Source organism: Marmota flaviventris, chromosome X, assembly GCF_047511675.1.
Source record: "Marmota flaviventris isolate mMarFla1 chromosome X, mMarFla1.hap1, whole genome shotgun sequence".
Lineage (NCBI taxonomy): Eukaryota > Metazoa > Chordata > Mammalia > Rodentia > Sciuridae > Marmota > Marmota flaviventris.
Genome location: NC_092518.1, coordinates 51,908,269 through 51,920,145, shown reverse-complemented (window position 1 = coordinate 51,920,145; position 11,877 = coordinate 51,908,269). Strand labels below are relative to the sequence as shown.

Here is an 11,877-nt window from a genome sequence, read left to right as displayed (position 1 = left end):
TTCTTTCTTTTTTTTTTTTTTTTTTTTTTTTTTTTTTTTTTTTTTTTTTGGTGCTGAGGATTGAACCCAGGGCCTTGTGCATGTTAGGCAAGCATTCTACCACCCTGCCACTGAGTTCCTAGTCCTTATGAAGTTTTTAATATGGAAATTTTCATATGTATTTTGTATATATTACATCTAATTTTATATATATACATATATATTTTAATAAAACCATTGCTGATTGTCAACAGTTAGCAGCATGTAAACAATATTACATAGATACTTCCATTCCTTCTGTCTTCTTACTTTGGATGATTTTAAAGCAGATCTCAAACAGCCTATCATTTCATTCATAAATGCTCCAGTATGGATGCCACCTCTTGCAATTCTGTGTCCACTACACTTGAAAGATGATTTGCATCTGTGTTCTGTGTTCTCTATTACTGAAAGCACATCAGATTATTCCTGAGTACGTATATGTGCCAGATCTTATGCTTGGCCCTGGAGGTTCCCTCTGAGCTAGAGAGGCACAACAGTACCAAGCCATAATTCTCCAAATCGAGAACTGTTATGGTTCTAGGGACTGAGCACAGAGTTCACATGGGATCTCAGGATCAGGACCCCAAATTGCACTATCTGAAATGTACCGAATCTGTTTTATTGCCGCGCCACGCGGGGTCTCCAGCAGGAGGCGCTGCAGAGGCGCCGCGGGGTCGGGGGCGGCGCGCGATTTGTTGTGTTCAGCTGCTGCGGGAACCTGGGAAGGTGGCCAGAGCGGAATTCGGGCGAAAACTGCAAGCAACAACGCCGTTTAATGGATGAGCGGGACTCCGAGCTCCAGGGCCCAAGTGGGGCCCCGAGGTTCAGGCGCGGGGCAGAGGTACGGGGGCTCCGGGCAGGCTTGGCACCTGCTCCCCAGGTCCTCTCCACTCTGAGAGTTATCCTGGCTGCCGCTCTTCCTGGTAGAATATCTGGGAGCAGGGCACAGGACAGAACGAGGAAACACCTGTTTCCAACAAGAAACGAAGCCCCCACCAGGCTTCCAATGGCCTCTCCTGGAGCTTGCTCACCAGAGCCTTGTAAAAGCGCGCCCAGAAACCAGCAGAGATCATTTTTCAAAAAGATCGCTTTCTATTCCTTACTCCCCCACCTGCCAAAGCTGTAACGTCTCTTAAAAAAAAAAAAAAAAAAAAAAAGTCTTCTTTCCTCCAGGGAGAAAGAAGTGGGGTTTCCCGCTCCTCCCAGACCCCTTAAGGCCCCCCCGCCTTGGTGTCTGCTGGGACCGCCACTAGCCCCAATCCTGAATTTTGCAACTGCATTCGCTTCCGGATTTTTCACTTCCTCAGCCCCCTGCAGAATTACAGGTGGGGAGTGGGACTAGAGGCCAGCGGAACAAAGACCACTGTCCTGGGCCAGATGCCCCTTCGGCAGCCTCCTACTAACCGGGAAATAAGAAGGGACTGAAGCCCTGGTTTCACGGCACTTTCCAAAGGCCAGTAACCTGAAGATGCGTGGGAGGTGGGGACCGCCCCAGTGCAGCAGACGGACAGACAGACCCCCACTAAATAGGCCTGAGTGGCCGTGGGCGCCAACGGCCTCCCCGCACTGGGCTCCGTTATTTCATCAGCAGTTTCAGAAAAACCTGCCAAAAGCAGTTATGCCTCACTGCAATGTGTAGCTTTTTCCTGCCATTTTTTTTTTTCATAATAAAAGAGGGAGTGAAGCTAGCTCGCTCTCCCCCCCTCCACCCCCCTCTCCCAAAAAGAGCCAAATGGATACGAGAAGGGGGAAAAAAAAGAACCCACACACCAATCTCTGAGGGGATGCCAGTGAGGTGTGGCTTGTATTTAAATATCCAATATGTCAATGTAAGGGGAGTGGGTATGTATATAAAGTGCTGTTTGCATTTGATAGCTCGACGAAGCCAGCTATGAGAGGCCAGGAGAGATGGATGCGGAGGGGAAGCGGCACTTTGACTGAGAGCAAGGTCAGGAGTGCGCTGCCCCACGCTCCCCGCCGCTGAGAAGTTCCTTGGACGCGAACAGACGTCGACTGCAGCTGGGCAGAGCGCGGAGCGAACCAGAGAGCGAGCGCCGGCGAATCGCCCGCGCCCGCCGCGGGGAGAGGCAGTTCGCGTCCCGCGGCCCCGGCTTGGCCCGCGCGCGCCCCGCACAGCCCGTGCCGCCGTCGGCCTTGCCATGGCGGAGGTAGGGGGGGTCTTCGCCTCCTTGGACTGGGATCTGCATGGCTTCTCCTCGTCTCTGGGGAACGTGCCCTTAGCTGACTCCCCGGGTTTCCTGAACGAGCGCCTGGGCCAGATCGAGGGGAAGCTGCAGCGCGGCTCGCCCACAGACTTCGCCCACCTGAAGGGGATCCTGCGGCGCCGCCAGCTCTACTGCCGCACTGGCTTCCACCTGGAGATCTTCCCCAACGGCACGGTGCACGGCACCCGCCACGACCACAGCCGCTTCGGTGAGGACGCGGCCGGGAGGAACGGGAGGCGGGCGGACGGCAAGCTGGGGAGCTGACGGCTCTGGGCTCCGGCTTGGGGCCCGCGGACCGCCCCTGGCTTAGTGCCGCCAGGGCCCGTCGAGGCGGGACGCGACGGCGCGGACCTGAGCCGCGCGGCGTCCGGGAGCCCCGCACCCTTTGGACGCTCTCGAGAGGGGGCGGAGGCGCCTTGCGGGGTGCGGCCTCTCCTTTCCCGATTCCACTCTCCCTCCCCTAGGAGCTAGGGGCTCCTTCTGGGAGCTGGATGCTGAGCCTCGGACGAAAGCAGGTGGAGCTGGGAGAGGAGTAGGAGCTCTTTACTAGGAGGTCCGGACCGTGACTGCAGCGCGGGCCGAGCCTCGAGAGCAGCAGGCCTGTAGCGGATGATTGCCAGGAGCAGGAGCCTGCGTGGGCCATGGGCGTGGTGGACAGGCGACCGAAGCCCGGATCACTTTTGGCTGGCAGGAACCGAGCATCCAGGGCACCTGTCTGCCTCGGGGTTGCTCTGCTCAGGGTAGGAGCCAGTCCGGGCAGCATACCATGAGCTGGGGGTCAGGAATCTAGGGAAAACTTCGCGGTGTCCATCATGTAAGGGCACAAGTTCTGGGGCAGCTTTTGCCTAGAACTATCTCTGGACTCCTTGCTTCAGGGAGCAAATTTTACTGAGCTCCCTCCCAGACCCAGAAACAGGTGTCCCTTAGACCTAGGACAGGAGGTGTCTAACCTCCACCCAGGATTGTCTCTGCCTGCCTGCCACTATGCAGATTCTTGAAAGGACATAGCTGCCTGTCTCACATATAGAACTAATTATACAATTAATATAAACCTTGATCTGGGACAGAGGTCACTAGGTTTCTAAGCAAATGTGTACCCTCCTCAGTCATTTTCCATTTTTATTTCGGACTTCCTATTCTCCACTAAGTTGTCACACCTTTCCTCCTCCCCCCCATCCCCTATTGCCTTCTACTTCCTCCCAAGATCCCTATGATCCAAGAAGGGCATGTTCTCTCAGCCAGCAAGAGGCTCTGCCTACCTTCAAGCATGACATGGTTCCCTTTTTCCCACCCTCCCCCACCTCCAAATCTCCCCATTCTCCTATTCTCCATGCCTTTCCAGAGCTGCATCTGGTGTGCCCAGTAAAATGGGGGGGGGGGGGGCGATGAGGGCCAGTCTCTGGGTAAGGCCAAGCCTAGCAAACAACTTAGAATCAGGGTTGGTCTTCCTTGCTGGGAGCGGGCAGGAACCCTAATGAGGTCTATGTCATCTTGGAAAAATGCACTCAAACAGAGCTGGAGTACAGTAGGTTGGGAGGGGTAATGGAGGGATGCAGGTGTCTGTATAAACTTGCAGCAGGTCCTCAAAAGGGTGATAAGGTGGGGTGGGAGAAAAGGGAGTGTTAACTTGGCTCCTTTCCCTTCCATGGCTTGTGATTTTGCAGTCCCCTTTTGTTCCTCTTCATAAGGAATGGGACTCCCACCCTGACCTCAAAGGCTCCCAGAAATGGTCTAAAAATCATGGAATTGTTAGTATATAAAAGAAAAAAATGTATACATATCATATATATATATATATACATTTGCATATATATCAGAAAAGTCGCAAAATAATGGAGAAATGAAGTGTGGGGGCAATGAAAGTAGAGAAACTATGAATACAGCTCCCAGCAGCTATAAGCATTTGTCTGACTCTGTGGCTGAGCTGAACCCAATAACCTACAAGGTCAACATAAATCAGTAATAGGCTCTTGGGATAAGTGGTCTTTAATTACCTCCCTAAAGACACATCTTGATTTCTTTTCATCTCCCAGGCCTGCTAAGGGTGTTAAGTTTAAGGAGAAACCAAAGGAAATAAAACTGGCAGGGAAATGGATGTTTTCACTGCTGCTTAACTGACTGCTTCATTTTTGGTTTTGCCTTTAAAATTCATTCTCATATTCATATTTTCTGCAACACGCCCCCCCCCCCCGTTTTTGAGACCACCTCTGCATCACCTTTTCCCTTTCCTCCTTCCCTGACTTCCTGGCAGTTGCATGTATTTCCTGTAAAGGAAATGATAACTGGTCAAAGCTGTCTTTTTGTAACCTCCCCTGCCAACTTTCAAACACACACTTACTCCTTCTCAGCTTAGCTTTTGGCACAGAAAGAGGTGGCATTTGAGTTTGCTAACTCTCTCCTCCCTCCACATTTGAGTTAATCAGCCAGGGTATTCAATAAATCGAAACTTTAACATTCCATAAGTGCTTTAGCAGTCAACATTCCAGCAGGGTAAAGTAGGCCAGACTTAAGATATAAAATATTATAGATTTCTGCTTGGGGGGAGGAGGTAGTCTCCAAAGGCCATGTAAAGTAAATAGCTATTTGTTGTAATTGGAGAGCAGGGCCCCCAAGGATTACCCTGGAATCCATGTGTTCAGAACGAGTCAGGCTGAGCCCAAGAGCAGCCTCGACTCCAAATAATAACCTGTTGGCACAGCATATGCTCCCTGTTCTCCATCTGCAATCAGTAGCCAGGAGTATTTCAATCCTTGCCTGGCTGGTAGTGTGTGTATGAGGTTCACAGGGATCCTGACATTCCTGAGGGGCACCTGTGGACTGGCAGAGCAGGACTTAGGAGCCAGGCTGGAGGAGAGGCCTCCTGCCAGGTGGGATGGAGCAGGCTCATGCAGCTGCTTTGGTTTTTGAGTGATCTGTTTTTTATTTGGCAAGATGCCAAGGCAGCACTGTCTTGGCCGTGAAGATCTGAAAGGATGGCTGAGGGAGCTCAGGCAAACCGTGGAACCAGATTAAATGACACATCTAGCTAGGTTCTGAAGCAATGGGGCCCAGGACAGATCAGGTTTGAGTGAGGGCCTGGGGAGAGAGGTGTAAGAAGAGAAGAGCCTGGAAATTGTCAATAAAAGGGTAGATCCTGAGATGGAGGTCAAGATGAGGCAGAGTAGAGGGAGGTCCTGGACCTTGAAAGGGTAAGAGAACTGAGGACAAACTTTTTCTACTTAATACTTTACTTCAACGCTTTGCTGTTAACACCCCTGTCCAGCTGTAGCTGGGAAAATATGAAAATGGCTTGTTTTCTCTCCCCTTTCATGCTGGCTGGAATTCAGGAGAAGGTTTAGAAATATCTGTTCCATCATCATGTGCCACTGGGTTCCCACAGTCTGAATCCAGCTAATAGGAAAGTTGGCAAAGGGAAATGATGCCCAAAGACAGCTGGGCAGGGATGATTCCAGCTGTTGGAGACCCCTGTTACTGGATGCAACCCAAGTGACTTCCTGTATGATCTGTCCTTTGGCATTAGGATGAACAGAGAGTTGGAGAAAAACTGTGGTGACTCAAATGGCCACACCTCTTGGTTTCATGATTTGTTCTCACACCAGGTCTTGGGCGGTGAGATCACAAGCTGCCCTCTGCTACTTAATGAGCTCAGGGTAGTCAGAGACATGAGATACTTAGAGAATGAGGGAACTAAGACTTGAAGCTCGGAAGTAATCGGCCTGAGCAAAGCAAAGAACTAAAGGCTCCAGTTAGTTGGTGGCCCTCAGAGTTTAGCACCCAGAACTGAATCATGACCTGGTTTCTAATTTCATTGCTATAGTGGCTACTCTACTTTGAACATGCTCCTGTTTTTCCATATTCACCTCTAAACACAGTAGAACAAGTAGAACTCAGTGTGATATAGTTGAGGCAGAGCAGATTAGTGGGGGAAATACCCTCCTTTATGCTAGTCACTAGACCTTTCTCAATGCAGCCTTAGATCACATTTTTTAGATTAGCTTTTAAATGATTTTTAATTTTTATATCACCAGTTTTTCATTAGCTTTTTAATAATCCTGTTAATCACCCATCATTCTAAGCATACTTAGTTCAATCAAATCTCTTAAGCCATTGTTGCATATGCTTTGCTGAGCCACATCTCCCCATCATAGAGATGGGCAGGCTTGCATATAAATAAAATGCACACAGAATGCTTGAGACCCTGGGTTCAATCTCCAGTGCAAATTTTTAAAAAATATATAACAAACACAAAAAGACAGTACATGTTTTCAAGAAAATAGACGTGGTTGCCTGAAGAGAGGAGGTGAATAAGAGTAGTATTTGGAGATAAAAAGAAATAGATAGGGCTGAGGATGCAGCTCAATTAATGAATGCTTGCCTAGCGTGCACAAGGCTCTGGGTTTGATCCCCAGTACTGCAAAATAAATAAATAAAAATAAATAGGTAACTGAAAAGCCCTTGTACACATCAATTATAATAATAGGCCATGAGCTAAGGAGAATGGTTAATTTCAACTATCGGCACTTGAAGCTTACCCTCCCTTAACAAAACCCCAACACAAACACCTCAGGAAATTGGTTTTGGACCACGGGGCAGGACCTTATATTGATTCCAATTGAGCTTATTTTGTTGAAGACAACCCATTTTTCCACACTCTTGAAATTTCTTTGGATCTTGATTGAGTCATCCCTCTCAGCTGTATGTCTTCTGGAACTGGGATAAGCAATCCACCTATGACTTCTTACAATTCATTTATTAAAATGTAAATCAAGGCAGAATCTTGTGTGATACAACTGGAGGTTTGGATGCATTAAATCAGTTTTAATCCCCTGCTTAGAACTAGCTATTTTCTCTTCCCTTCTACCATTATGTGTCAATCTCTTTTCCCAAGACTCCTTTCTTTGAACTGTAATAGTTAGTAGCAGGCAGACTGGGAATTAAACTCAGAGGATTTCAATGCAAGAGACCAAAGGCCAAAACCTAAGTCCTATAGACTGGCAGCAGTAGAACTTTATGTCCTTGGAATAGATCTGGCTTGGTGTGGAAACATGTGCCCCCAGAGCGGCTGTGCCTGAAACAATCCACCCACCAGACCAAGTCACTAGAGCTCTAGAAGAGACTTCCCACTGGATTTTCAAACCTCCAAATTAACCACTTACAATTTTTTATTTTTATGGAATTGATTCCTCCTGCTATGTAGATTACATAGAATACTATGAATTCTATTACCTTTAAGAATTGCATTCTTGAGCTGGGCATGGTGGCACACACCTGTAATCCCAGCAACTCCTGAGGCTGAGGCAGGAAGATTATAAATTTAATGCCAGCCTCAGCAATTTAGTGAGAATCTGTCTCAAAATAAAAAATAAAATGGTCTGGTGATGTGACTTACTGGTTAAGCACCCTTGGGTTCAATTTCCTGGTACCAAAAAAAACACTTCTGAAATGAAAGACAGCTAGATATGAGCTTACTTCATACCTTTGGATGCCTCAGACAATCTGTATCAAATTTCTGATCTTTAAAATGTTGAAAACTGTAGTAGTTAGAGACAGGAATATCCAAGGACAATGTAGTTGATTATTATGTCTATATCCAGTATATAAATGTACTACAGTATGTTAGGACAAATATGTGAAGTCTTCACTATCACCAGGATTTCATTTCTGGGTCCTTTCACCCTCTTTGTGTTTGACTTTTTCTCCTCCTGGGGGCAAACAAAATCATTAAAAAATATTCACCTCTAACCTTGTCAGCTAGAAGTACATTTCTGAATTTCTTCCCTTTCCCCTTAAAGTTGCAACATCTCAAATCAGTATGAAGTCCAGTGCTACCTGCCAACTCTGCTGTGGATAGACAAAATTCTCAAGAGAGAAGGGATAAATGACAGGCTTGTCAGCTTGGGCCTGCACTTAGAAGAAAGTTCTCATGAGGCCAAGTTTTGTCTCCTGACATAAGCAGGGGGAGCAAAGTTAGTGGCCTGTGTGGCCTTTGTTAGAGTCAGCTACAGGCAGTTGACAGCCTCATGTGGCTTGAAGTACATGGGAGCTGAGAGGGTGCAAAACAAGTTCAGCCTAGAGGACAGCAAGGTAATGCTGTGTACTCTGGGGATGAGGGAAGTGACTTTGGGAATGATAAAGAAACCTGGCCTCATTCTTACATTGAGAAAGCTGCCTGCCTTCCTGGTTCTTAAAATGGGTGTTGTTTTGTTTCTTTGTTTGTTTCAGCACCAGGGATTGAACCCAGGGGCACTAAACCACTGAGTCACATCCTCAGCCCTTTTTAGTTTTTATTTTGAGACAGGGTCTAACTAGGTTGCTTAAGGCCTCACTAAGTTGCTGAGGCTGGCTTTGAACTTATGATTTTCCTGCCTTAGACTCCCAAGTTGCTGGGATTACAGGCATGCACCACTGCCCAGCAAAATGGGTGGTTTTTGACAGCAATAGCATCTTATAATTATGGAGCTTCTGTAGCCAAAGCTTCTCATGGTCTCTTCCTCATAATAGACCTAAGAGGTTGGGGATGTAGTTCAATGGTAGAACACTTACCTAGCATGCTCAAGGACCTGGGTTCAATCCTCAGCACCACAAAATAAACATACAAAAATGTGCCTAAGAATGTTAAATAGAGGCAGACATTGTTTTCCCAATTTTAAGCATGGAAAAATTGAGGCTCAGAGAGACTATAAGCACCTTCTCCAAGGTTTCATTCTTGTAGCAAAAGATAGTTTCATCTGGTAATTCACCAAAGGCACCCAGGGCTGGCCTCCATTTGGGAATAAATGACTGGTAGCTCCTGCCACCTGAATAGCTTTCTCTCAATTTGATGTTAGTAACAGAATGGCATTATTTTTTGCTCTAGGAATTCTGGAGTTTATTAGTCTGGCTGTGGGACTGATCAGCATCCGGGGAGTGGACTCTGGCCTATACCTAGGAATGAATGAACGAGGAGAACTGTATGGATCGGTAAGTTTCAGGTTTTCTTTCCCTCAGAAGCTATTTCCACCAGCATTTGGACAATGTAAGGCAAAAGGATAAAAATTGTATCTAGCACTTGAAAACATTTTTGTCAACTGTAAAGGATTAGTGTATCCTTGTTACATCTTGGCAGCCCCCCCACCAAATATAAGCTTTTCTGTGATATGTTTGCCTCACTTTTTCCATTGGAGGGCCAGCTGCTCTGATGAGAACAGTAAGCTGTGCCGGTCTGTCAGTAGATGGCCAGGGTTCAGGACATTAACCTTCCCAAGGAGCACGTCTCACTTTTAATGTATACCCAGAGGAGTAGCAGGCACAAAAATAGGCAGTAGAAGAGCTGGCCTTCAAATTGAGGATCTGGGGTTAAAAACACAGTCCCTGATTTCCAGATTGCTTCAGATGAGTCCCAAAGGCCAAATGAAACAAATAAATGAAGAATGAGGGTTCCAGGCTCTGGTGACAGCTCTGAGCCCCTCAGTAGGACTGGGACGGCTGTAGTACATTTTCTCTGTTCTGGAAGCTAGCCCAGCACTGGGGAATGGTAAGTGACTTTGCTGACCTTAACCCTTTCAGGGAATCCCAACTCCTGGCTCACACTTTTGAGTCACATAGCATGCTTTCTGGCTGCCTACACCCCATGGAATAAGAACACATTTTTCCCTGACACCTAAGAGATAGGCCTGTCCCTAGCACTCGGTATCGGCAACCCCAGCAAATAGTATGGTGGCCGGATCAAGTGTGAGAAGGGACAGAGGCAAGAGACCCAGGAGCTGCCAGCTTGAAGTAGCCAGATTGGAGGAGCTTTTCAAGGAGATCTTTTCTGAGCTTTCCAACTGACAGGCCTGAGACCCTTCATTAGGAGAGATCACAGCTCACCTCCCATGGAGCTTTATATAGATCCAAGGCCTTTGCCTGTCAGTGGACATGGTTAACTGTAATCTCAATGGATTTGAATGCTATTAGCCCTAAGTAGGGAGAATGCTCAGTGGGTGCCAGCAGGGCCTTAGAAAGCCATAACAGAAATTCTCAGGCTCAAAGAGCCAGCTGAGGCCATCTCCTCTACTTTCCTTCCTTCAGGAAAGATCTCACCGAAAACATTTTTGTGTGGCTCATGAAAAAGGATGAAGGAGACATAGTTAGGAGTATTTTGTGCTTTTTGGAAGACAGATATCTCAGTAATACAGGACAAGTGGACTGAAATTTTCTAATGTCATTGTGCTATTGATATTTCAGGGTTTCTCCACCAGCGAGCTGGGATGGGGGAAAATGGTCATATAATGGGTTCTGCTTTGTTTTCTCACCCTCACAGAAGAAACTCACACGTGAATGTGTTTTCCGGGAACAGTTTGAAGAAAACTGGTACAACACCTATGCGTCCACCTTGTACAAACACTCGGACTCGGAGAGACAGTATTATGTGGCCCTGAATAAAGACGGCTCACCCCGGGAGGGATACAGGACTAAACGGCACCAGAAATTCACTCACTTTTTGCCCAGGCCAGTAGATCCTTCTAAGTTGCCCTCCATGTCCAGAGACCTCTTCCGCTATAGGTAATGGACCTCTGTGACCCATGTATTCTGGGGCCACAGTTGTCCCTGCAAGCACTATACTCATAGCTTTTGAATCCTTCCTTCCTATCAATTTAGATAACACCGAAGCACTTACCATTCAACTTGACCTAGCTGTTGCCTTGTTCAAAGTGTATATCAAGGTTGGGTTATTTTGGGGAGGGATGGGGGGAGGGTTGGGCCCAAGGGAATCTTGTATATACTTTTTTCTTTATTCATGTTTTTTCCCCTGAGGTGGCACAACAAATAATGGGGGCCCCTGCCAAGGACCAGGGGTGTCTTGCCCCACAATCTACCCAAATACCTTGACAATGGGTATAAACAAAAGACCAAGGAATCTGCCATAGATGCTACCTACAGAGCTTTGGAAAAGTCTCATTAAGGAAATCCTTGGGGCTCTAGCCCTGCTGCAAGCCATCCCTACATTGGCTCTGCAGATTTCTCATTCGTCCTGACATGCAGTTTTCCTGCCATTGGAAGTGGGAGATGGGGTAGGTTATAAGAAAATGATATTAAAATGTAAGCATGGATACTGTGCATAAGGACAAACTATTTATGAAATGTATATGCTATTTATTTTATATATTTATTTATTTCAAAATAATTTTATTTTTAATGAGAGATGCTATGACTGGATTTTCATCAGAAAGAATAAGGTCCTACTGAAACAGGATAAAATGAGTTATTAAAGGCTTTTATTGGCAATAAAATTGTCTTTATATTGTAAACCACTCTCTAATTCTATTGATTTGTATATTTGGTAGGATTAGAACACTGACCAGCTTCTTTTTCTCCAACTCATTAGAGTTTCCTAATGTCAGGGGCTTGGGATATAGCTCAGTTGGTAGAGTGCTTGCCTCTCATACACAAGGTTCTGGGTTCAGTCCCAGCACCACCAAAAAATACATAAATAAATGATTTCCTAATGTCAGTGTTATACTGCCAGTGCCAAATGACTCAATCATCCAGCATGTTAGCATTATCTAGGGCCCTATATGAAGTCCTGGTGGGTCTTTCAGATCCTATGACTTTCAACTTCATGGTAAATCAAAATTTCAGGAAGTCCTGAATCAATAAACTCTTACCAAAC

The 11,877-nt window shown here is 46.6% G+C and overlaps 1 protein-coding gene across 3 annotated transcripts; it reads left to right on the top strand.

Annotated features, from left to right (window-relative positions):
• Positions 1-744: 744 nt before the first annotated feature.
• Fgf16 (fibroblast growth factor 16) lies at positions 745-11,669 on the top strand. 3 transcript variants are annotated; one of them, XM_071606865.1, is made up of 4 exons: positions 745-862; positions 1,897-2,454; positions 9,103-9,206; positions 10,528-11,669. In XM_071606865.1, the coding sequence occupies exons 2-4, from the start codon at positions 2,181-2,183 to the stop codon at positions 10,771-10,773; spliced, it is 624 nt and encodes a 207-aa protein (XP_071462966.1). In that variant the 5' UTR covers positions 745-862; positions 1,897-2,180; the 3' UTR covers positions 10,774-11,669. The 3 variants fall into 3 exon arrangements, with proteins under 3 accessions (XP_071462966.1, XP_071462967.1, XP_027778779.1); XM_071606866.1 differs by lacking the exon at positions 745-862 and adding an exon at positions 877-1,816; XM_027922978.3 differs by lacking the exon at positions 745-862 and having other exon boundaries at positions 877-2,454.
• The last annotated feature ends 208 nt before the right edge of the window (positions 11,670-11,877 follow it).

Bases quoted from the DNA above. Each gene is read 5' to 3' on its own strand.
- Fgf16 (XM_071606865.1), top strand. From the start codon at position 2,181: ATGGCGGAGGTAGGGGGGGTCTTCGCCTCCTTGGACTGGGATCTGCAT. The intron at 2,455-9,102 runs GTGAGGACGCGG...TTTTTGCTCTAG, and splicing joins CCACGACCACAGCCGCTTCG to GAATTCTGGAGTTTATTAGT. The intron at 9,207-10,527 runs GTAAGTTTCAGG...TCACCCTCACAG, and splicing joins GAGGAGAACTGTATGGATCG to AAGAAACTCACACGTGAATG.